The 25,901-nt window shown below is 37.7% G+C and overlaps 1 protein-coding gene across 1 annotated transcript in view; it reads right to left on the reverse strand.

The window, feature by feature from the left end:
• Positions 1-25,901, reverse strand: part of MND1 (meiotic nuclear divisions 1) — an 85,462-nt gene that overhangs the window by 15,177 nt on the left and 44,384 nt on the right. Inside the window, exons 6-7 of the mRNA XM_070474736.1 lie at positions 17,522-17,596; positions 14,792-14,906 (exon numbers count right to left, since the gene is read on the reverse strand). Of these exons, the coding sequence (XP_070330837.1) occupies positions 14,792-14,906; positions 17,522-17,596 (190 nt within the window). The remainder of the gene's footprint in view (positions 1-14,791; positions 14,907-17,521; positions 17,597-25,901) is intronic.

Raw genomic sequence — 25,901 nt, forward strand, 5'->3', positions numbered from 1 at the left:
ATAAACACAAAGTCAACTTGAACAGTATCTCTTTCCTAAATGTCCACTATTATTATTGTACTTGCTCTTTAAAAACAAAATGTTTAACTGAGATGTTTCTCAAATAATTTACAACACCAGAAGAGGACAAAGTAAGTTTAATGATAAGCACTTTAGTGTACACATATTTGTTGTTGTTTAGTTGCTAAGTCATGTCTAACTCCCTCACAACCACATGGACGGTAGCCCACCAGGCTCCTCTGTCCATGGGATTTCCCAGGCAATCCTAGGCAAGAATACTGGAGTGGGTGGCTATTTCCTTTTCCAAGGGATCTTCCAGATTTAGGGATTGAAGCCATGTCTCCTGCAGGTGGATTGTTTACCACTGAGCCACCAGGGAAGCCCGTATACATATTAGACCATAATAAACCTGACAATAACATTTTAATGGTCATACAGTAGTAGCCCTGAGGGAGGAAATATTTACTTTATATTTAATTATATATCTTGCTACTAAATGTATCTGTATCCATATTATGTTATTCAAGTTAATCCAAACAGTACATAACAATGCCATGATCAAATGGGTATAAACATTAGTCATAATGAGAGCACTTATTTATTGAAATAAGATTTATATACCACAGAACTCACCATATTAAAGCATCTAATTCAGTGATTTTTAGTACATTTACAAGGTTGTACAGCCACCACCTCTACCTATCTTCAGAGCTCTCATCACCCGGAAGGAAATCCTTTCTCTATTACGAGTCACTCCACAGTCCTACTCCCTCTAGTCTCTGGAGACCACTATCTACTTTCTGTTTCTATGGATTTGCCTATGCTGGACATTTGACAGAAATAAAATTATGTCTGGCTTCTTTTCAGTTGGCACAATGTTTTCAAGGTTTGGCATGTATCAGAACTTCATCCCTTTTCATTATCAAATAATTGCATAGATACCCCACATTTTGTTTAGTGGCTCATCGGTTGATGGACATTTGGGCTGTTATGACTGATATCAGTAACAATTTGTGTGTGAACATGTTTTCAATTCTTTTGGGCATATACACCTGGGAGTGGCATTGCTGGCTCAAATGGGAACTGTATGTACATTGTGGGGAACAGACAACTTGTTTTCCAAAGTGGCTGAATCATTTTAACAATCCCACTAGCAATCTAAGAGTTCCAACTTTTCCACAACCTCACCAATAATTATTTTGCCTTCCTTTGATAACAGCCATCCTAATGTATATCTCCTTGTGTTGTGATTTGCATTTCCCTAATGACCAATGATGCTGAGTTTCTTTTCATATGCTCTTTGGCCATTTGTATATTTTCCTTGGAAAAATGTATTCAAATCTTTTGTGTGTTAGTTGCTCAGTTGTGTCCAACTCTTTGTGACCCCGTGGACTGTAGCCCACCAGGCTCTTCTGTTCATAGAATTTTCCAGGTAAGAACACTGGAGTGGGTAGCCACTCCCTTCTCGAGGGGATCTTCTCGACCCAGGGTTCCTGCATTGCAGGCAGATTCTTTACCATCTGAGCCACCTCGGAAGCCCATTTGCCTGTATTTAAATTTTTTATTGCTGAGTCATAAGAGTTCTTTTCAGATATAAGATTTGCAACTATTTTTTCCTATTCTGTGGGGTTTCTTTTCACTTTCGTGACAATGTACTTAGACATACAAAAGTCGTCAGTTTCGATGAAGGCACATTTATCTACTTTTTATATGACTGCTTGAGCTTTTGATGTCATATCTAAAAAACCAAGGGTACAGACACAGATAGCTATGTTTTTTCCCTAAGAGTTCTATAGTTTTAGCTCTTGCATTTAAGTCTCTGCTCCAGCTGAGTGAAGTGGGAGGCCAGGATGACCCATTTACATGTGGCTAACCAGTGGTGTCCAAGTGTCATTAGCTGAAAACACTATTCCGTCTTGATTGAATGGTCTTCGTACCCTTGTTCAAAACCTTGTTTACTTCTGGACTCTCAAGTCTATTTCATTAACCTATATGTTTATTCATTTACTAGTACCAAATCGCCTTGATTACTCAAGTTTTTTACAGAAACTAATTTTTATTAAAAACATTTTTAAACTTTTCGGCTGTACCCCACAGTATGTGACCAGGATGGAACCCACACTATGTTGGAGGCATGGTCTTAAGCACTGGGCGCCAGGCAAGTCCCCAGACTTGTTATGTTGTACCGGAGCACAGCCAGCTGACAGTGCTGTGATAGTTTCAGGCGGGCAGCAGAGGGACTCGGCCATACATACACAGGCATCCATTCTCCCCACACTCCCCCTCATCCAGGCTGCCACACAACACTGAGCAGGGTCCCACGTGCTACACAGCGGGTCCTTGCTGGTTACCCATTTTAATAGCAGTGTGTACCTGTCCATCCCAAACTCCCTACTTACCCCTTCCTCTCATCCTTCCCCCTGCAACCCTAAGTTTGTTCTCTCTGAGTCTGTTTTGTAAATAAGCTCGCTTGTCTCACTTCCTTTAGACTCTGCACATAAGGGATGTCATGAGACGTTCCTGCCTCTGTCTGACTTACTCACTCAGTATGACACTCTCTAGGTCCACGCGTGTTGCTGCAAATGACAGGATTTTTTTTGCTGCCTGAGTTATGACTCAAGTTTCATAGTAAGTTTTGAAATTGGGAAATTTGAGCCTTCCAACTCTGTTTCTCCAAGATTCTTTTGGCTGTTTTGGGTCCCTTGCATTTTCATACGAATTTTAGAACCAACAATTTCTGCAAAAAAGAAAGTGGAATTTTGGAGATTTGAGTTAATCTTTAGATCAACTGGGGGAGTATTTCACCTTAAAAATATGTAGGTCATTCAATTCATGAACACAGGATGTGTTTCATATTTATATAGATCTTTGACTTCATTAATAGTTTAGATTTCAGTACAAGTCTTGTACTTCTTCAATTAATTTTACTCTTAAGCATTTTATTCATTTTGATGCTATGCTAAGTGGAATTTTTTCTCAATTTCATTTTCAGGCAGTTTATTGAGGGTTTATAAAATACAAATATTTATTACACATTGATTTTCTATTTTGCCATCAGTTGAACTCACTTGTGAACTCTAATAATTGTATTCTGTTGTTTTATGGATTGCTTAGGGCTAAGATCATGTCAACTGCAAACAGATAGCTTTGCTTTTTTATTTTTAATATGGATGCTTTTTATTTCTCTTTCTTGCCTAATTGCCCTGGCTTGAATTTCCAGTACAATATTGAATAGAAGTGGTAAGAGTGGACATCCTCGGAGAAAGCATACAGTCTTTCACCACTCATTATGTTAGCTGTGCATTTTTTATAGGTACCCTTTTATTAGATTGAGAAAGTTCACTTCTATTCCCAGTTTCAGTGTTTTTATCACGAAAGGGTGTTGAATTTTATCAAATACTTTTGTCTATTGACACAATCTTGTGGAGTTACCCCACCTTTATTCTATCAATATGTTGCATTAGATTGATTTTTGTATGTTGAGTCAACCTTTCATTCCTGATAAATGTCACTTAATCAGGATGTGTAATCTTTTTTACGTACAGTTGGATTTGATTTACTAGTACTTTGTCAAGAATTTTTACATTTGTAAACAATACTTGACTACAGTTTTTCTTCCTGATGATGTCTTTGGTTTTGGTTACTTGTATCAGAGTAACATTGATACAACCTTGACTAGAGAGTAAGATCCAAAGAATAAGTTAGGAAGTGATTTCTCTTTTCTAAGCTTTTTTGTTTTCATTGAAGAGTTACTTCTTTAAACTGATAGAACTCACCAGTATAGACTTAGTTTTTCATTGTAGAAGCTTTCGATTCCCAAATCAATCTCTTAACATGTCACACATCTATTTGTTGTTCAGTTGCTCAGTCGGATCTGACTCTTTGTGGCCCCATGGACTGTAGCCCACCAGGCTCCTCTGTCCATGGGGTTTCTCAGGCAAGAATACTGGAGTGGGTTACCATCTCCTTTTCCAAGGGATCTTCCTGACCCGGATTGAACTCGCTCCTCTTGCACTGGCAGGCAGCTTCTTCATCACTGAGTCACCAAGGAAGCCCATACAACTATTTGCAGAGTTCATTTCTACTTGAGTTGGTTTTGGTACTTTGTATCCTTTTAGAAACTTGTTCACTTCTTACACCTTGTCCAATTTATTGACATACCACTGCTCATAGTATTCCTTTCTAATCCTTTTCATAAGGTCAATAATGATCTTTCTCTTTCATTCCCGATTTTAGTAATTTAAATCTTCCTTCTTTCTTGACGTCTAGCCAAAGGTTTGTCAAGTTTGTTGATCTGCTAAAAGGGCCAACTTTTGACCTCACTGACTTTCTCTTGTTTTTTTGATTCCCCATTTCTCTTATTTCTGTTCTAGTCATTTTACTTTCTTCCTTATATTTGCTTTGGGTTTAATTTGCTCTTCTTTTTCTAGAATAAGATAGAAGGCTAGGCTTTTGAGAGCTGTCCCAATTTTTAACACAGTCATTATAATAATATTATTAATATATTAAAATATATTCATATAATTAATACTATAATAATCATAAACATATATTAATATAAGTTTTCCACTGAACAATGTCTTCATTGCATCCAGTAAGTTTTCTTTATGTTTTCATTTTCACTATCTCACAGTATTTCCCAATTTCCCTTGTGACTTTGTTTGAGCCATCCCTCTTACAAGTTGATTCATTTCAACATATATGTAAATTTCTCAAATTTCCTTCTGTTATTTATCTTTTACATTTCACTATTATCAGAAAGCATACTTTGTATTATCAACCTATTTAAATTTATTGAGATGTAAGCTTAACATTTGCTCTATCTTTAAGAATATTTCATGTGTACTTAAGAATAAAGCTTCCCTGTTGGCTCAACTGGTAAAGAATCCACCTGCCAATGCAGGAGATGCAAGAGACCCAGGTTCAATCCCTGGGTCTTCCCTGGGAAGATCCCCTGGAGAAGGAAATGGCAGCCACTCCCGTATTCTTGCTTGGGGAATCTCATGGACAGAGGAGCCTGGTGGGCTACAGTCCATGGGGTCCATATAGCCCATTGGGTCGCAGAGAGTGAGAGGCAGCCGAGTGACTGAGCACATGAGAAGGGTAAGTCTTCTGGTGTTGCGGAGTGTCCCAGAGAGATTCAGTCGGTCTGCAGCTTTGGTCTTCTAATTTCTAGCTTAAGTTCCATCCTTCTGTTCCATTCTTTACTCAAAATGGAGAACTGAAATTTTTAATTATTATTGTTAAATTGTCTATCCCCTCAAATAATTTTGGGTTTTGTTTTATGTGTTTCAATTCTCTACCGTTTGCTGTATATGTGTTTATAATTGTCATATCATCTTGAAGAACTGACCCCTTTATCATTATAATTATAAACTGTACTTCATTGTCTCCAGCAACAATTTTTGTCTTAAAGTCAATTTTATCTGGTATTGGTTTAGCCACTCTAGCTTGCTTTTGGTTACTGTTTTCATGTAATATCTTTTTCCAGCTTTTACTTTTACCATATTTGTGTCTTTGAGTCAAATGTGAGTCTTTTGTAGACAGTAGTTTATGTGTTTTCAATCTATCATGCTGATCCCTGCCTTTGAATTAGATTTTAATCTATTTACACTTAATGTAATTACTGATAAAGTAGGATTTTCATCTGCCAATTGCTATTTATTTTCTATAAGTCATATAATTTTTCTTCCTCAGTTCCTCCACAATTGCTTCATTTTATGCTAAATGGCAATTTTTAGCATATCATTTTAATTCCTTTATTTCTTTTACCAAATACTTTTGGGTTATTTTCTTAGTGATTGCCCTAGGGATGACTATTAACATTTTAATTAGAATTACTACTAACTTAGGAAAGTTTTGCTCCTATATAGCTCCATTTCCTCCCCACTTTTATGCGGTTACTGTCACAAAATGTATTTTATACATTGCATGCCCTAAAACATGTTTATCATTGCTTTATGCAGCTATAATTTAAATTGGATAGGAGAATGTAAGAGATACGAACAAAAATACACAATACTATCCTTTATATTTACTCATATAAATCTACTTTATTTCTTCATGTTGATCAAGTTACTATTTACTATTCTTTCACTCCAACCAGAAGGAATTCTATATTTTTTTTCATAACAAACTCTTTCAATTATTTACCTGAGAATATCTTAGTTTGTTTTTCATTTTTGAAGAAAAATATTTCCAGATATAGAATTCTTGGTTGACAGCTTTTCCTTTCATCATTTTGAATATGTCATTTTAATATCTCTGGCAACTATGGCTTCTAAGAATCTGATTGAAGATACATTATATATGATGAATTACTTCTTTTTTTATTGCCTTCAATTGACAGTTTGACTATTATGAGTTTATGTATGGATCTCTTTGAGGCTGTCCTAACTGGAGTTTGTTAAGCTTTTTCGATGTGTAAATTAATGTTTTTCATCAGATTTGAGACATTTTCAGCTTTTATTCCTTTGGCAGCTTTCTCTCTCATTTCCTTCTGGGACAGCCATTATGAGAATGTTGGCATTCCTGATACCATACCATAGGTTTGTGAGACTCTGTTAATGCTTTTTCATTCTTTCTAATCTGTTTCTCAGATTGGATTATCTCAATAGAACTATCTTCAAGTTACTGGAGATAACTTTCTTTTGCCTGCTCAAACCTGCTGTTAACCCTTCCGGTGAATGTTTCAGTTAGTTACTATAGTTGTCAGTGCCGGAATTTCTACTTGGCTCCTTCTTTATCTTTCCTCTTTACTTATATTCTCTAAACACCTTTCACATGAACCTTCAAACATGCAGACGTGTGTCTGCATGTCCAGTCAGGTAAGTGAGTTCGCGTGTCCAGCACACACTGTCACATGCATGCATCCTCTACAGGGGGGTGTGCTTCTGTGGACTTTACTGTACAGCAGTGTATGGAGGACAGCAGCACAGTGTCTTCATTTCAAGTCCAGGATGTCCAGGAGCAAGTACAAAAGCAGTGGTAATGTATCTGGTGCTGAGAAGTGCCAAGTGACAATGATGAACACAAAAGTGAAAATAATTAAGAGTGGAGGGAGGCAAAAAATGGAACAGGAGGTCCAGAGAAAGAGCAGCGACAGACAAGAAGGAACAGCTGAAAAATTCTCAGTGCGGGAAATGGTAAGGTAGAAGGGCACACAAAGGTTGCAGCAGCTGTCCAGATGCAATCCAATGCTACCATGTCATTCTCTGTGATGGGACAGCAAGAGCTGCTTCCCAGACATCACTGGATCTTTGTTCCAAGAGGGTAGATAGAACGGAATCTAGCAAGGAACCAGAACCTGTGCCATCATCAGGCATGAGTGAAACTGCAGCTTGCCCTCCGTCTCCTACTGCTGACAATACTTCAACTCTACCATCTCCCACCTCCTCTCCAGTCGGTAACTCATCTTGCCTGTTCACTGGATGCCAGTTCTTAATGTCAGCTGTTGTACTATACTATTGTACTTTTCAAGGTACTGTACAGTAAGATTAAAAATGTTTTATTTTTTGTTTTTTTAAATGTATTATTCGCCAGGTTGGATGCATGAGACAAGTGCTCGGGCCTGGTGCACTGGGAAGACCCAGAGGGAGCGGGTGGAGAGGGAGGTGGGAGGGGGGATCGGGATGGGGAATACATGTAAATCCATGGCTAATTCATGTCAATGTATGACAAAAACCACTACAATACTGTAAAGTAATTAGCCTCCAACTAATAAAAATAAATGAAAAAAAAAAAAATGTATTATTTGTGTGAAAAGTATTATAACCTATTACAGTATATAGTATAGTACTATACAGTCGATTGTGTTGCTTGGTATCTAGACTAACCGCTCTACTTACGAATGCACTCTTGGAATGGAACTCATTTGTATGTAGGGGATTACTGTATTTGATGTATCATTCACAGATTTTCCTTTAGTTCCTTTAGTTCAGTTCAGTTGCTCAGTCATGTCTGACTCTGTGACCCCATGGAATGCAGCACGATCAGGCCTCCCTGTCCATCATCAACTCCCAGAGCTTGCTCAAACTCGTGTCCATTGAGTCGGTGATGCCATCCAATCATTTCATCTGCTGTTGTCCCCTTCTCCCATCTTCGATCTTTCCCAATGAGTCAGTTCTTCACATCAGGTAGCCAATGGAGTTTCAGTTTCAGCATCAGTCCTTCCAATGAATCTTCAGGACTGATCTCCTTTAGGATGGACTGGTTGCATCTCCTTGCAGTCCAAAGGACTCTCAAGAGTCTTCTCCAACACCACAGTTCAAAAGCATCAATTCTTTGGCGTTCAGCTTTCTTTATAGTCCAACTCTCACATCCATACATGACTACTGGAAAAACCATAGCTTTGACTAGACAGGCCTTTGTTGGCAAAGTATTGTCTCTGCTTTTTAATATGCTGTCTAGGTTGGTCAAACTTTCCTTCCAAGGAGCAAGCATCTTTTAATTTCATGACTGCAGTCACCACCTGCAGTGATATTGGAGCCCCCCAAAATAAAATCTGTCACTGTTTCCATTATTTCCCCATCTGTCTGCTATGAAGTGATGGGACCAGATGCCATGATCTTAGTTTTCTGAATGTTGAGCTTTAAGTCAACTTTTTCACTCTCCTCTTTCACTTTCATCAGAGGCTCTTTGGTTCTTCTTCACTTTCTGCCAAAAGGGTGGTGTCATCTGCATAGCTGAGGTTATTGATATTTCTCCCAGCAATCTTGATTCCAGCTTGTGCTTCATCCAGCCTGGCATTTCGCATGATGTACTCTGCTTTAGACATATCTTTTTTTCTCTTTAAATAGTGTATTTACTTTTGGTTGCACTGGGTCTTCATCTCTGTGTGAGGGCTCTCTCTAGTTGCAGTGTAATGGGGCTCCTCTTTGTTGCACCGGTGGTGCACTTCAAAGCGCACTTCACTGTGGTGGTTTCTCTCATTGCAGAGCACAGGTTCCAGGCACATGGGCTTCAGCAGTGCCTCGTGGGCTTGCAGTAGTTGTGGCTTGCATGCTTAGTTGCTCCACAGCATGTGGAATCTTCCTGGACCGGGGATTGAACCCATATCCCCTGTACTGGCAGGTGGATTTGTAACTACTGTATCACCAGGGAAGTCCAACATGTTTTTCTTAAGTTCTTTTAACATATTTAAATAGTTGATTCAAAGTTCAAAATCATACATGAGCTACATTTTCTTATTTCTTTGCATGTCTTGCAATTTTTCACTGGAAATTGGATATTTACAATAATATGATATTTCAATTTTGGAAATCTGATTCTCCCCACCTTCCCAGGGTTGCTGTTGCGTCCACTCGCAGTTACTGTTTAGCTAGAGATTTCTCTGAAAGAATTCTGTGAAGTCTGTATTTTTGTTATGTATGGCTACTGCAGTCTCCAGTCAGTGTGCTTACTGGTCAGCCAGTGACTGCATGGAGACTTCCTTTACACCTGGACTGAATCTTCACATCTCTGCTGAGAGACTGTATGTGTGTGCTTGAGCATGTTCCAACAATATCGTTAAGTGATCTACAACTCTGCTGTGGCCTCCACCTCTATACAGAGCGTCAAGGTCAGCAGGCAGTGGGAGGTTAGCACCACTTCAGGTCTTCTATGAGAATGAGCAATGTGTGTATAGCCCAATGTGTGTATGGGCACTTAGATTTCTAGGAATATGTTGATTTCAAGGTATCTATGAACATCTCTTTTGGCTTCTCCTTTAAAATTTTTTGGTTAGTCCACTGTTTTTAACTTATTCATCACCCAAGAGAGCTGTGAAGTTAAAATTCTTGCCTGTAACAGTTTCAGACAAACACTCCCCAGGGATGCCCCTGTTAGTGATGGGCATATTCCAAGTCAGGTCAAAAAAGGCAATATCATCTATTGGTAGCTTTTAGGGGAGCATCAAGGTTGCCAAATAATGACAACAATTCTTTGGCATGACAGTCTTACAGAGCTCCAGGTCCATTCTACTCCCTCTGATACTAAGAACGCAGGGCTGTTTTTTCTCAAGGCTACTCTTGAGCTGGAGAGCAGAAGATGGGAGTACGGCAAGTTGAACACCACAAAGTCTGCTCTTCTTACAGAAATTTGGCCATTTTTCTTGACTAGGTAAGTCTTTGGTTAGTTTCTAGAATTCTGGAAAAGCTGTAATAATTTTTTCCAGTTTTCATGGAAGGGTACATTTTCAAAGGTCCTTACTCCACCATTTTCATTGTCATCTGGGCATTTACTTCTAAGAAAAATCTCTTAAGTACTTCTAAGATTTACTTTCCAAACCTTTTGCTGTGAGAATTCATTTTTACTACAATTTATCTGTTCTCACTTTAATTCAATTAGCATGATGAAATATGAGTATTTCCTGCAGGGATTGAGAAATAAAAGATAATACAGAGCTGTATCTACATGGACATATGGGTTATAGCTATTACCCACAGAAAAACTGTTTCTAAATAAGCCATTATAAACTTAGGGACAAGCCTGATTGTTATAATTTGGGTGCTATAGCCATGCTATTAAGAACAAAATCCTATTAAAATCAATTCGTGAAACTCATAATCCTTTAATCTGTTCTGCAATAATATGATAGCCAAATCCTGGAAGTCCCTCATTATCAAAAAGCAAGCACATTTTCAAAACAATAATCTCATTGAGGAAAGAGGATTTCGGGTCAGTTAAGTTAAAGCCTAAAAAAGTTCTTTAGATCTAGTGATAAGAAAATCACTGCCATTTACTACCTACATATTTAAATTTCTTGAATCTGTGGGTTTACAGTTTTAATCAAATTTGAAAAAAAACTTAGCCTTTATTTCCTCAGATATTTTTCTAACCTGAAACGCCCCTACTGTGCCCCCACCCCCAATACACACTCCTTCTGGGACTCCAATCACGCATATATTAGGGTCATTGAAGTTGTCTTATATTTCACAGATGCTATTTTCATTAAAAAATTTTTCTTTTCCTCTGAGTTTCATTTTGGATCATATTTATTGCCATAGTCTTTAAATACACTAATCCTTTCTTCTGCTGCAAGTTTAGTCTGCTATTAATCCAATCCAGTGCATTTTTCTTTTCAGACACTGTAGTGTTCATCTCCAGAAGTTTGACTTGGATCTTTTTTATGTCTTCAATGTTTCTACTTACTTTTTGAATGTATAGAATACATTTAGAATCCACCTGCAATGCAGGAGACTTGGGTTCAGTCCCTGGGTTGGGAAGATCCCCTGGAGAAGAGAAAGGCTACCCACTTCAGTATTCTGGCCTAGAGAATTCCATGGGCTGTATAGTCTATGAGGTTGCAAAGAGATACGACTGAGCAACATTCACTTTCACCATAACTTTTACATTTATGGCCTTCTAATTCTATTTGGGTCAATTCTGGGTCAGTTTTGATTGAAGGAGTATTCTTCTCACTAACGAACATATTTTTCCTCCTCCTTTGTATGCCTGGTAATCTTTCATCATATGCCAGACATTATGAATTTTACACTGCTGGGTGCTGGGTACTTTTGTATTTGTATATTACTGAGCTTTGTCTGGAATGCATCTAAGTTATCTTGCAATAATTTGATGCTTTCAAGACTTGCTCTTACGGTTTGTTAGCTGGGTTGAGGGTAGAGCTCAGTCCATCTTGGATACTTTACTCAATGCTTCATGAATTATAAGTGCGTCTAATCCGGCTGGTGAGAACAGACACTACCCCAGTCCTCTGGTTCTGGCCCTCTGCGGTCGTTCTCTGCTCAGCTTTGGGGAGTCTCCTCATATGCGTGCACAGAATACCCGAGAGGAGAGGGCTCTCTGTCTGGGCCCTTCTCTGCTCTCCAGTATGCTGCCCTGTGAACTCTGTTCACGCTGGTCTCCCTGACTCTCAGCTTCATTCTGACTTTCCGAGGTTCTCCTTCCTTGTGCTGCAGCCAGGAAACTCTCTCAAAAAAATAAGTTGGGATAATTGTAAGGCTTAGTTTGTCTGTTTCCTTTTTCTAGGAATCACTTTTCTCTGCCATCTAATTTCAAGTATCTTGGAAATCATTATTTAGCGTTTTTTGTTTTTATGTGTGCGTAAGTTCAGTGCATTACTACTTTATCTTGGCTGAAAGTCAAAGTGCCACATTTGAATAAACTTTTGTGAGCTGTTCTGAATTTTAAAAGCAGAGGACTAGGCATTTCTCTATAAAAGTATGAACTAAAGTTAGTCTAAAAATTCTTTCTATAGGTATACAGGTTCTGACAGCTTTTTTTTTTCATTCTGATTGTAGTTCTGTAGTTTCCATAGGAAAAAATATTCCGCCTTCACATCTAAAATATATTTTTGAAATAATGTAATTATCCTAGATATCTACTGTCTATTTAAATGCAATTTTCTATAATTATATATTTTATAAAAATAGATGATTTTTTTAATGGGATGAAAAAATGGGCTTTTTTCTGGCTTTCCACAAAGCCAGGAAAGACTCTTATCCTCTCATTCTCCTATTAATGTAAAAAATGTACAATGTGAAAATGTCCAAAGTTTATATATGTGTAACATATCCATGATTATAAATTCTATAGGACCCAAACACAGATTCACCTTATATGGTGGCATAAATAAATACGAAAAGATAACCTAGGTGTGATGTTGATGAAGAGAGATAAAATCTATTAACTTACTGTAAACCAAAAAAATCTTCTTCTCACTGACTTAGCCCTCCTACCCTGCTTAAAACTCATTCACATTGACATATTTCCTTGGGTTGAGAAATAAGTTACCAAACTGTTAAATTTAAAGGTTAAGATGGAGAGCAGAATTCAGGCAACTAGTACCAAGTTACAGTTGCAACTTCTATCTCAACTATGCTAGTCTACTCTCCAGAAAATTCATCACCTTTAATATACCTGAAACTTCTCCCTTCAAGTTTTATTATCTTTCTAAGAAGTGATGCACTTGCCAAAATTCCTCCGTGGTTCAGAGGTACAAGGAATGTCAAATCTGAAGTTACATGCTCGAAATAAGTTATCCCAATTCATGAATTAGTCTGGCACAAAATCCTTATTGATCTTCTGCACTACAAGATCTACTGGCTTAGGATCGCCATCAGTAAAAGTCAGAGTAATTTTGAAAGCCTAAATAAGAGTTTTTAGTCATTCCTGCGTGGACAGATACAATCTAACTGTGGAGAAGTCTGTAAAAATGGGAGGTTACAAGTGGAGGTGATATTAGTCACAGTCATCTGCCCAGGGAAAGAGCTGTGGCAATACAACAGGGACCACAAAGTGAAAAGCAGAAGCCGTGGCTAGGTGTGGCTATGAGCTGTGGGTCCCGAGACAGAGAAGAGAATGAGGCAGGTAAGCAAAGAGTTGACACTTCAAGAAAAAAGTCCAAGAATTATACAAAACTAAAATCAGGAAGGTAGATCCTGATAGGATCTAGTAGTGAAAGTAATAGACGAAAGATCATATCTGGTTCCTGAAACAGAATTTTCATGATCAACTGCCAGAGGGAACAGCCATGCTGAGCCTGAAAATAAGCCACCCGAAGTATTACAAATCTGGGTAAGAAAACTGTTCTTAAAAATGCTCTTTGAGGAGACACTGCTCTGGGTAGGAGACACAATATTCGATGTCCTCTGTAACAAGCAGTCGGTGTTTCCTTCTGCAGGTGACTCACGCCTCGCCTCGCCTCCTAGTAGTGAACGCCTAACTGCCTCCTGCTGCTTTGATGTGCCTGTGTACACTGAGGGTCACTTGATATTAGTTAAAACTTTAATAAAACAGATTAAAGTGGCTAATTCTGAAGCAGATTTGGTTAGTATCAATAGTTTCTTCTGTAGGAAGACGATACATGAAATGAAACCGTGGGCAGCATGAAAGAGTCAACATATCTCCTCAAATAATTCACAGAAAATAACTGGCACAGACGGTTCTTCTTTCAAAGTCTCCACTTTGCTTTGAAAATCACCCTGGGTAATCAGCTGAATCAGGGCTAATATATATTATCTAGGCCATGTACTACATTTATTTGAATGGCATCTCTTGGAGTTGTGCAAAGTGGAATCTGTCTCTAAAATCAAGTTTAACTTTAGATTTCACTAACTGAACTGCTTAATGCTTTTTTAGTTATAAATAACACCATCAAACTAAACTGTAATCAAACTGTCCTCAGGTTAATTTAAAAACATTAAATATTTTCAATTTTCTCTCAAAGCCTTCAATCACATACTATAATATCCATTTTTCTAAATCTTTCACTTGATAATTTCCTAAATGAAAAGACAAGCTAAGACAGAAAAATATGAAAAAAGTTATGCATATTTTTCTAAACAATTAAGTATAATATCTCTCATTTCCTCAAGTATTCAAAATTCTATCTTTACATAAAAGTACAAAAAAAAATATTGAAAATGAAGCTTTTGGGACTCTGGTTTAAAAGTAAGGAGAAACATCACTGGAATATTCAAATGGCAAGTCAACACACAGACTAATTTTCTGTAACTTGTAAACTAAAATCTTTTGGTATTCTTTTCCTGTTATGGTGCATTTCTTTCTGGATACAAGGTACTTGAAGCCAACTTAGTTCCTTCTCTGACTCCTCAGCCTCCTGAGCTTGTATTTTATGTCTTTATCCTACCCCACCAACTCTCCTGATTCCTGAAATGCTCAGATTTGACTATTCACTGCTTTAACATTAAGACTCCTTAATGGAAATATTAATAGCATTAAGGGCTTTATTTTCTCATATACATGGAGAACGGTTACCAGCAACTAGAAGTATAAAGTATCTTTCATTAGCAAATTTAAGAACTCTTAGGGAGTAACACAGACTTACGTATTTCTTCCACAACTTGTGGGTCACATTCTCTGTATTTTTCTACTTCGGCCTTTAGCTGTTCCCTTTGGTCTCGAAGTGAAGAAAGCTCTTTTGCTAGCATAGTTCGCTCTTCCTGCATTCAAAATAACGTTATGTCCAATAAGACAAACAATATGCCATGTTTTAAGATTATACATTTTATAAACATTTTAATCTTATTTCTCATAACTGATATGCATTAGGCTTTTGACAACAACGTACATATATTCACAGTGTAAGAACAAATTCAATTCTCATTTTTCTCTGCACTCTCCAATTCTATATATGTTAACCAAATGGAAACTCAAAGATGATTGTCATTACGTGACAGTTGTCATTTGTCATTACATGACAAATGGTAATTTTTTGGAGAGTTTCACAAGATTGTATACACACACACACTAAATTTTATGGCAACATCAGACAGTATAAAGTTTTCCTTAAAAAAAAAAGTGTTCTAGATAATTTCCTAGTCTTCAAGAATGATTGACCTTTAAAAATATTTAAAGATATCAGAAACAATAGAACAGTGACCTCCCATCACTTTTCTTCAAAGGTAAACCAAAATAAAACTTTGAAACACAAAATGATCCAATAAACAGTATTTGAAATTTCTAGCCATAGTTTTCATTAACAGGTATAAGTCACAGTGCTGCTGGTATTCAGTTTATATGTGTGAAAAATAAGCCCGAACTAAAATCAAAGACTGGAAGAGGTTATGGTATAGAATTATAGGATAAGTTTCAGGCAAGACCGAACAGAGTTCAAGCTCTCTACTGGGACTCCTTTCAGGTTCCTTGCTAGCTTGCATTTCGCTCCTTTTGCCTTCAGTTGCTCTCCTTGGCTCCTTTTGCTAGCATCAATGCAACAGAATGCACGTACAGAGCCTGATGTAGCAGAGCTCAACAGAACTGCAATAACAGAAATGTTCTAGACCTGTGTTCTCCAGTGCAGGACACATTAACTACATGGGGCTGCCAAGGACATGAAATGTGACTCTTGTTACTGAGAAACTGAATTTAATTGTATTTAATTTCAATTCAAAAGTAAACAACTGTATATGATTAATGTATGCCATGTTAGTACAGTTCAGGAGCGATTTAAAATAACCACAAGATAAGATGATCATTATTTGCTATCAATACCCAAATCATACATAATCCTCAATGAAACATGAGAGGAGAAAAAGCTAATGAAGCCAGGTGAAGCAGAGTGTTGAGTATCTGTGAATACAGGGACAGCTCTCCAGACATCCTGAACTGGGAGCCATCCCAGACTGGCTATTAGCAACAAGACCTTTGCCACATTACTTAACCTTTTTGTGGTTTCAGTTCCTCAAATGTAAAAATGAAGACAGTAATACAGGCCACCTCCTTGGACTGTTGGCAAAATTCAATAGAGAAAATGTGTTTGGAACAGCATCCGCCTGGCTCATAGTAAGCAACATATATATGATAGCTATGTCTTCTTCATTGTCACTGTCAGCAGTATCATCACCACCATGAGTAACAGCTAATAGGTAGAAAAAGCTTTCAGCTATTTCTGAAAACTCCTGACTAGCAAACTCAGGATGAATATAAGAGTTGATCTTTCTCAGGACTCGTTCTGAACTCTTGTTACTATAATCTTCTGATAGCTGTAGGCACCAAATAGGTTTGCTAGTGGTTTTCCCCCTAGTTTCAGAGGTTAAAGTGAACGGGTAATCTTCAGCAGGCTGACTATTATGGGGCGTGAATATGTCACCATTAGTTGAAGGTGCTTCTACAGGTTATTGCCAAATCAAAGGAAAAAAATCATGATTAAATTTTAAAAAGTGGCAATTGCTGCCAAATGAAGAAATACAAGATTCAGGTTGTGCCCAGAACTCACCTTCCCTTAAATATTCTTTAGCAATTACCATTCTCCAGTTCCTATCTGTGACTGTGCTGACTACTCACAGAAAGAATGTATGTAAAATAACTTTGAAAAGCATAAAGCCATGTAAATCTGTGATGTATTCTTTTCTACAGTGTGACAAGTTTTTGAGTCTCTTTCACAACAAGCGGTACCAACAGAGGCTGCAATGAAATGCTTAGAGGTTCATGTTGATCTTCAACATTTTTTCAAGTTATCAGTTCAAACCTGAGATAATGAAAAAACTAAAAAGTGATTTTTAAAAATCCCTAATATAATACTTTAGAGAACACCATATTTTTGAAAAATAAAATAGGTCAATATTCATTTAATCATTTAAAAATATTATAAGACCACAACGGCCCTATAATGACAGTTTTCAATTGGTTCTGTGCCAAGACTTTTAAAAATCCCAACTCTTAAAAATTTACATAAACATTTATACAGGGCTTACTTTGTGCCAGGCTCTCTTCTAAGTGCTTTGCAAATATTAGCTAGCTTAATCAAACAATAACGCAATGAAGCAGATTTTATTATTCCCCATCTTACAAATGAGAAAACCAAGGAGAGAGCGTTTAGGAGGCCAAAGCCCAGGCAGTCTGGCTCCAGAGTTTGTTTCTTTGCCACACTGCCATTACAATACAATAAGAATAAACCTAGGTTCACAATCAGTGGATCTACCAGGTCAGATGTTCACAGCCTTTGCTGGGACTTGCTTCTTTTCTAGTACGAACAGCATCCTCTTCACAGGAAGCACGGCTGCTTTCATTACACTTAGAGCTGACATTGTTCAAGCATGTACGGATACAAACTTACTGTTTCATGTCTGCCGATTTTAGCTTTCTGGATGCTTTTCTGTAGGTGTGCATACTTTTGGTTTCCCTCAGATAACTATAAAATTGAAACAAATAAAATGGCATACTAAGATAAACTGGTTTAACATAAAGTTTATGTATGAATCAAGAAGACAAACTGAGATTTGCCTTCAGCCCAAGTCAGCATAACAAAAAACGTCAGACTACTTTGGGAACTGACTTCTCTAACCTGAAGAAAAGCAAGTACCATGAATCACTAGGGCAGACTGAGAAAGTTTAAAATATTTCTTCTTATCCTATACAAAAAAATGAATATGTTATCAATCTTTTCAGTCTTCATTCATCAGATTCCCCGCCTCCATCACAAATAACCTGAAGTATATTATTTAAAATTTTAATTTGAAAGTTCAAAAAAATCTTGTTTTATATAAATTCTCTCTTTAAATTTCATTTCACTTCAGACTAAAGGCTTTTCGAAACACTGTTTCTTATAGACTGGTAGTACAGTGACCTGTTTCACTAGTAGAGAGTCAAAAATGAATTATTCTTAATTATTCTTCTTAAATAAGGTACTTTATGAGGAATTATATACTAAGTTCTTAGAGAAGAAAAAAATCTATCAGACAAATCTACTGCCAATTCGGGCTTCCCTGCTAGTTCAGCTGGTAAAGAACTACCTGCAGTGCAGAAGACCCCGGTTTGATTCCTGGGACAGGAAGATCCCCTGGAGAAGGAATAGTTTACCCACTCCAGTATTCATGGGCTTCCTTGGTGGCTCAGATGGTAAAGAATCCGTCTGCAATGCGGGAGACCTGGGTTCAATCCCTGGGTTGGGAAGATCCCTGGGAGGAGGATATGGCAACCCCACTCCAGTACTCTTGCCTAGAGAATTCCCATTGACAGAGGAGCCTGGCGGGCTATGGGCCATGGAGTCATAAAGAGCTGAACATGACTAAGCACAGCGCAGCACTGTCAATTTTACGCATGTTTTAGATACCTTAAAAGTAGCCAGTTTAAGCATTTTACCAAACTTAGAAAGTAAGTTATACTGAAAATGGATTAAGTAACACAAGCATACAGAGACCAACAACATAGAATATTCATTAGCATGTGGTTGAGCCACCAAAAGGGATTGCTTAATTTCAGAACATTGCTTCCCGTCTCAATTTTATTAGTCTCACCTGGGCCCCAAACTAAATAAATACCCACAGGAAATTCTCTACCACATCTTTTGCTGTAAACTAGTTAGACATCTTAGACTCACTGATTGGGTAAAAGTGAAAGCAAAAGTTGCTCAGTCGTGTATGACTCTTTGCGACCCCATGGACTCTACAGTCCCTGGAATTCTCTAGGCCAGAATACTGGAGTGGGTAGCCTTTCCCTTCTCCAGGGGATCTTCCCAACCCAGGGATCAAACTCCGGTCTCCCGCATTGCAGGCTGATTCTTTACCAGCTGAGCCACAAGGTAAGCCCCTTGGGAAAGGGCTTTCTTAAAATACATTCTACACTTCATTCACTCTTGAGTTATAAACATTTGGAAAATAATTAACAAATGGATGAGTAATTTCTTTTGGCTGATTCTAAAAAGCTGACCTTTCACAATATGATTTCGTTTTATGTAGAGGGTGAATTATACTTAGATACCCTTTTTTGCTTAAAAAATCACAAACAGTATCTTCAAAAAGTTGGTAGCTTTACCCTGACTTTAAGAAATCTTCCACTTCTCAGTATGTACAAAGGGAATATTGTTAGTATTCCTTTGGTTGTCTAGTCCTTGATTTTAATCCATAGCATGAACAAGATCCATCTGTGATGCCAAGAGGACATCACCATCAAACCAGTTATACCTCTTCTAGAGAGAGTAATTATCTTCCTAAGTTGAAATACAAAAATCTGCTGTAGAGTTAAGAGCCAAAATAAGCTTTAAAGCCCCAAATTTAGCAAAGAGACCTTGTTCTTTAAAACAAGGGTTCTCATTTATAAAATAACACCATGTTTAAAATGTTAATATTCCACCCTGAATCAGGACCCATCTGAAATAATTTAATAAATGCATGTAATATCTTCATTTAGGAGTATTTTCCAATGAAAAAAATACACATAGGTATTAGCATAACATTTTTACATTACAAATGTTTAAAAACTAACCAGATAGGTAGATGTTACTCCCTAAATGAAGAACTACGTAAAAATAAGCCAATAATTAATGGACATATTAACATATCTTAATTATATTAATGAAATGTTTCCCAGATATTGTATGTCTGCTTGTAATTATTTACAACTTAAAAGCTTTTGAAAGAGAGCTAATTCAGGAATTTCTTAACTCTGAAAATAATCTTATGTATTTTAAATGTGATTTCATGATTTGTCACTTTAACTATCTCGGTTAAATGATGGTATCAAATGAGAAGCTTCTGCTAATTATCCTAAGCACTGAAACAATTTGCTTCAACTCAGTAGGGAAGGAATCTTGGCTCTGTTTAGTTCTTAAAATCTCAATTGCTAGAAACAATGAAAGCAACTTCTGTGAGGCAGCCCATGCTATCCGTTTTTCATCTACACGTCTCTTAGAAGCAATATTGCTATAGTTCCTAACACATCCCTTGGAATTAAACCAAATGTAGGCCCCTCCAGTGATTAAGAGCTGAGATTTTCAGCCACTGCAGATATTATCTAAACCAGCAGTCTTAAACTTGAGCACACACCAGGGTCACCCAAAGGGCGTGTAAAAGCCGAGGCTGCTGCCCCACCCCCCCCAGGCTTTGAACAGTAGAGGTCTAAGGCACAGCCTAACAACATGCATCTCTAACATGCTCCCAGGTGACGGGACGCTGACGCTTCTGATTACGGGCATCACACTTTTGAGAACGACTGAAGTACGAGAGAAATCTGTTTCTTTGCAGTAACAAACCCAACTAAAATACACAAGATATTAATATATGGGAGACTATTATCTAGTTCATCAGCAAAAAATGAATTACTGCTAAGCACTGTAGTCTGAACCAGAAATAAAATATCTCAGTATTTGTCACTGAAAGAAACACAAAAGTCCACATTCACAAAATTAGAAAAAGAAGTGATATTCTATAATGAGAAAAAATATTCACCACAGGACTCCTTTAAAGAGCAAATTCTCTTGACATATTTCTGTAACATAAAACAAGAACCAACTACATACTGTAACAATCTACTTCCAACTTTCATTAAAGCAAATAATAACTTTTAAAACCCAAGTAACTCAGAAAAAACAGCAGCAGCAACAACAAAAGTGACTTATAATTAGTAAGAACAGGATTTCATCTTCAGACTTGAGGAAGGGTCTGACAATGCTTCTCTTTAATGCATTCCAGTCCACCTATGCAGACACTGAAGCTTCAGAGACATAATGCCAATGTTTTCTTAAGGGCTAATTCACTGCCTGGAGGAACAGAAAGATTGATTCAAGCTGGCTGCACTGGAATTCTGATTCGCTCCTTTTTAAAAGTAAAATTTCAAAGCTTTTGAAAGAAATACAGAAGTCCTCACAGGGGGGAAAGAATGTCAAGGAAAGGAGGATGGGGAAAAAAGGTAATAGTAAAAGAATCCAGTAAAAGTCTACAGCTTTATCAAAACTCATGTACAATATGTTATGGAAAAAAGAGGTTCTATGTCTTGTTTCTCCTCAAAAAAAAAAAAAAAAGAGAGAGGGGCAGTATAATTTAAAATTTTATATATTTAAAAAGTCTTATTAGTATATCTGGGGCTCCCCAGGTGGCGTTGGTGGTAAAGAACCCACCTGCCAATGTAGGAGATATAACAGACTCAGGTTCGATCCCTGGGTCGGAGAGATCCCCTGGAGGAGAGCATGGCAATCCACTCCAGCATTCTTGCCTGGAGAATCCCATGGACAGAGAAGCCTGGCAGGCTACAGTAAATAGAGCTGCAGAGTCAGATATGACTGAAGCGACTTAGCACACACACATTAGTGTATCTACAATTTTAAAATTAAGATGACATGCCATTTAGGAATCAAATCATAACAAAACAATGAGTACTATAAAAATGAATTTATATATAAAGAAGGGGGTTATATAATTGTCTTAACAATAGAGAAATCTTAAATTGCTATTTCATGGTATCAATGTGTCACAATTATGTAGCCAAAGTCAACATTTTAGAAGAACTTTTTTAGTTCTACCACTTTATTGCCACCAACCCATCTCCCTCCCCCCTCATGCGCACATGCTCAGTCATGTAACCCCATGGACTGCAGCCCGCCAGGCTCCTCTGTCCATGGACTTTTCCAGGCAAGAATACTAGAGTGGGTTGCCATTTCCTTCTCCTTAGAAGAACTTTTAATGACACCAATATAGAGTTTTAAAAAGCTGGAAACAAAACTGTCAATCCATCTGAGAGACTGTGTGCTGTGCTTAATCGCTCAGTCATGTCAGACTCTGCGACCCCAAGGACTAGCCTGCCAGGCACCTCTCTCCTTGGGGATTCTCCAGGTAAGAATACTGGAGTGAGTTGCCGTGATCTTCTCAACCCAGGGATCAAACCCAGGTCTCCCACACTGCAGGCAGATGCTTTACTGTCTGAGACACAAGGGAAGCTCTTTGAGAGACTATGTATGATCAAAAAACCAAGGCCCCAAAATAAAAACCTGTAAGAAAATGCACAGAACTTGAAAATGGTTATTTTTGTATTGTGAAACATAAAATTTTCTATGTTGTGACTGTTATTTTAGAAATCCTTTTCCTGGGTAAGGGGGTAGGAGAAGAAAAGAACTGGTGAGGCAGATTAAGAGGTACAAACTTCCAGTTGCAAAATAAATGACTCATGAGTATGAAATGTACAGTGTGTGGAATGTAGTCAATAACTCTAAACTTTGTAAGGTGACACATTGTAACTGGACTTATCATGGTGATCAGTTTGAAATTTACAGAAATATAGAATCACAATGTTGTGTAACAGGAACCAACATAGTGACTCAGAAAAAGATCAAATTTGTGGCTACCAGAGATGGGGGTATGCAGGGGGAACTGGAAGAGGACAGTCAAAAGGTACATAATTTTTTAAAAAATTAATTAACTGTAATTGGAGACTAATTACAATATCATGGTGGTTTCTGCCTTACATCGACACGAATCAGCCCACGTGTCTCCCTATCCTGAACCCCCCAGTCTGCTCTCTACGTCTGAAAAGATACACACTTCTAGTTATTACTGTGTACCAGGGATACAATGTACAACATGATAAATACAATTAGCACTGTGTATGTTATATATGAAAGTTAAGACAGTAAATCCTAAGAATTCTCATCCAAGACAATGTTTTTCTATTTCTTTCATTTGGTATCTAAAGGAGACGATGAATATTCACTGAAGTTACTGTGGCAATCACTGCATGATGTATGTTAATCAAATCATTGTGCAGTTCACCTTAAATTTACACAGTTATGTCAGCTATATCTCAATAAAACTAGAAGAAAAAATACCTTCCTATTATAAGCAATATATGAATATATTTTCAAGATATTAAAATGAGTTTTTTTAAAAAGACTCAAACATCATAGAACTCAACGAAGTCAGTAGGCTGCTTCTTACAAAACTTAATACTCTAATCATATGATCCAACAACAGCATTCCTTGAGATTTACCCAAGAACTTCATTCCTTTTAAAGACTAAATAAATATTCCACTTTTGTATATACCATATTTTATTTATCTGTTTGCCTGGTGATTAACCTCTGGGCTGTTCCCACCTTTTCACTACTGTGAATAACACTGCTCTAACACTGTTATACCTGAGACCTCTTGTTCTCGGTTCTTTGGGGCGATACACTTTGTTCCCAGAAGTGGAACTGCTGGGTCTTATGGTAATTCTGTTTAACTTTCTGGGGAAACACCATACTGTTTTCCATAATGGCTTCACCATACATTCCCATCAGCAATGCACAAGGTTCAATTTCTCCAACATTTATCATTTTTTCTTTTTCATCACAGCTATCCTAATGGGTGTGATGTGAAAGCTGAACTTTTAATTCTATCATTTTGTCCTTTACCAACTGTATAAAACAAGCTTAATCCCTATAGGCTTCCCCAAAATGGATACTGGCAATAGCTTAAAAGAACAATAATCTGATTGCTGAAAAATGACATTCCATTATTGTTTTAATTTGTATGTCTTTGATTTTCAAGATTTAGCATCTTTTCATGTATGTAGTGATTATGTAAATGTATTTCTTCATTGACTTCATTAATAATGTCCTATGACCACTATTTCATTGCATTGTTTACCCTTTTCTCATGTATTCTTCGGGACTGTTTATATGTAGAAGACGGTAATTACTTGGTTAGAAATGTTTAACTTTTAATGTTATCTTCCAATATGCAAATTTAATTCTTTATGCAAATACATCAACTTTTTGGCTTTTAGATTCTGCATCTTGCTTAGAAAAGCCTTTCAAACTAATACTGTACAGATACTTTCCTTCTATTATTATATTCTTTTGATCGTTCACTCTTTAAAAGACCTTTGGTTTATTTTGGAAAGGGGCTGGGGTAGGGCTCTAACTTTAATTCATTTCAACAGACACCCAATTGTCCCTACACTTTACTGAACAGTCTGGCCTTTTCCCTCAGAATTGATAAAGATGTATGGCATCTTTATCATCAAGCAGACAGGTATACAAATGCTTACGGAATAAGCCAAAAGCCTATGCTTTTGGCTTCTTTGTATGGCTATACTCCTGTCTGTTCTCACACAGATGACGAGTGTTTAAAAATATTTATCTGGCCGCGTCGAGCCTTAGCTGTGGCACGCGGGATCTTTCACTGCAGGCTCTCCAGCTGTGGTGCAAGGACTCAAAAGTCGCAGCATGCATGGGCTTAGTCTCTCCACGGCTTGTGGGATCTTAGTTTACTGACCAGGGATGGGACCTCATCCCCCACCGTGAGGTGGACTCAACCGCTGGACCACCAGGGAAGTCTTGCAAGTTTTAGTTACTATAGTATTATATATTGATATCTGATAGGGAAAACCCCACCCCATTGTTCTTCCTTTCTAAAATACTTTCCTGTCCTTCTCCTTAATATATACTTGTGGATGTATTTGGCTGGGCCAGGTCTTAGTCGCTGCAGGCAGGATTCTGATCATCATCGTGGCATGAGGGATCTTCTTAGTTGCATACACTCTTTGTTGTGCATGTGGGATACGGCCCCCTGAGCAGGGAACGAGCCCGGGCCCCTGTGTTGGAAGCATGGAGCCCGACCCACTGGACCACCAGGGGAGTCCCTCGCAGTCCTTCTCGCAGTTTCTTTACTACATGAACATGAGAATTATCCATGCAAATCTAGTAGGAGCCTGGTTACTATAACATATACATGATATATAATGAATTGACATCTTTATGGCTGAGTTTAGTTGCTCATCAATGTGCTGCTCCTTTACTCGAGAGCTCTTCGGTGTCCTTCAATGGAGCTGCAGTCTTCTTCACGACTGCCTTGCCCATCTCTGGTTAGGGTTTAATATTTGTTTTGGTGCTGAGGGACACGTAAGGAACCCAGGCCTAAGCCTACCATTGGAAGGAATGTTCTTTGCCACAGTAGTTGATTTCAAGTGTTAAATCTGGATAAGATCAGAGTTTTCTGTTCAATGATTGTGGGGAACAACTCTCTCCTGCCCTCTGGATTATAATCCGCATAGCTACAAGGAAGCAAACAGTTTACATTACTGCTGGCAGCCCTCTTGTAAACATGAAGAAAGCCGGCTCAAGGACCAAGGCATTATACAAGAGGCAAGACCAAGAGAAACAGAGTCAGAATCCAGATTAAATTATGTTTAAGTATGCTCTATCTTTGAAATAATTTAAATCAGACATAACATCAAAAGTGCCGCTATTGCTCATACCAAGTCAACCCGGGTTTTCTACCTTCACTACAGTAAACATTTTAACTATTATAATAGATAGTGCTTTAACAATAGTCTGTTTCATATAGTGCTGGCCAGCTATGACAGCTGTGAAATATTTTGGAAGACATCAAACTTCAACATTCTTATTCCTCTATGCTGGGTTACAGCACTGTGTTTAAGAATAAGAATGAGCAGAATAAAGTAATATATGCCAGGAAGGCTCTTCATTCAATAAACATTTATGAAGTGCTCACTATACATATGGTTACAATACTATTGGCTCAAACCTTTCCACTGGATACAGTAACAAATAACTCAAGGCATGTATGAGTGCTGAATGCTGAATATTTTTGAAATATTTTCTTTATGCTACAAGACGAAGCTCATTAAAAGGTAACACTCTCTGAAGCTAGTAAAAATACAGAGGATTAATATTCCGCTTAACCAGATCAAACTTCCAGCAGTGCAACCCAGTGGAACACAAT

Source organism: Odocoileus virginianus, chromosome 12, assembly GCF_023699985.2.
Source record: "Odocoileus virginianus isolate 20LAN1187 ecotype Illinois chromosome 12, Ovbor_1.2, whole genome shotgun sequence".
Taxonomy (NCBI): Eukaryota; Metazoa; Chordata; class Mammalia; order Artiodactyla; family Cervidae; genus Odocoileus; species Odocoileus virginianus.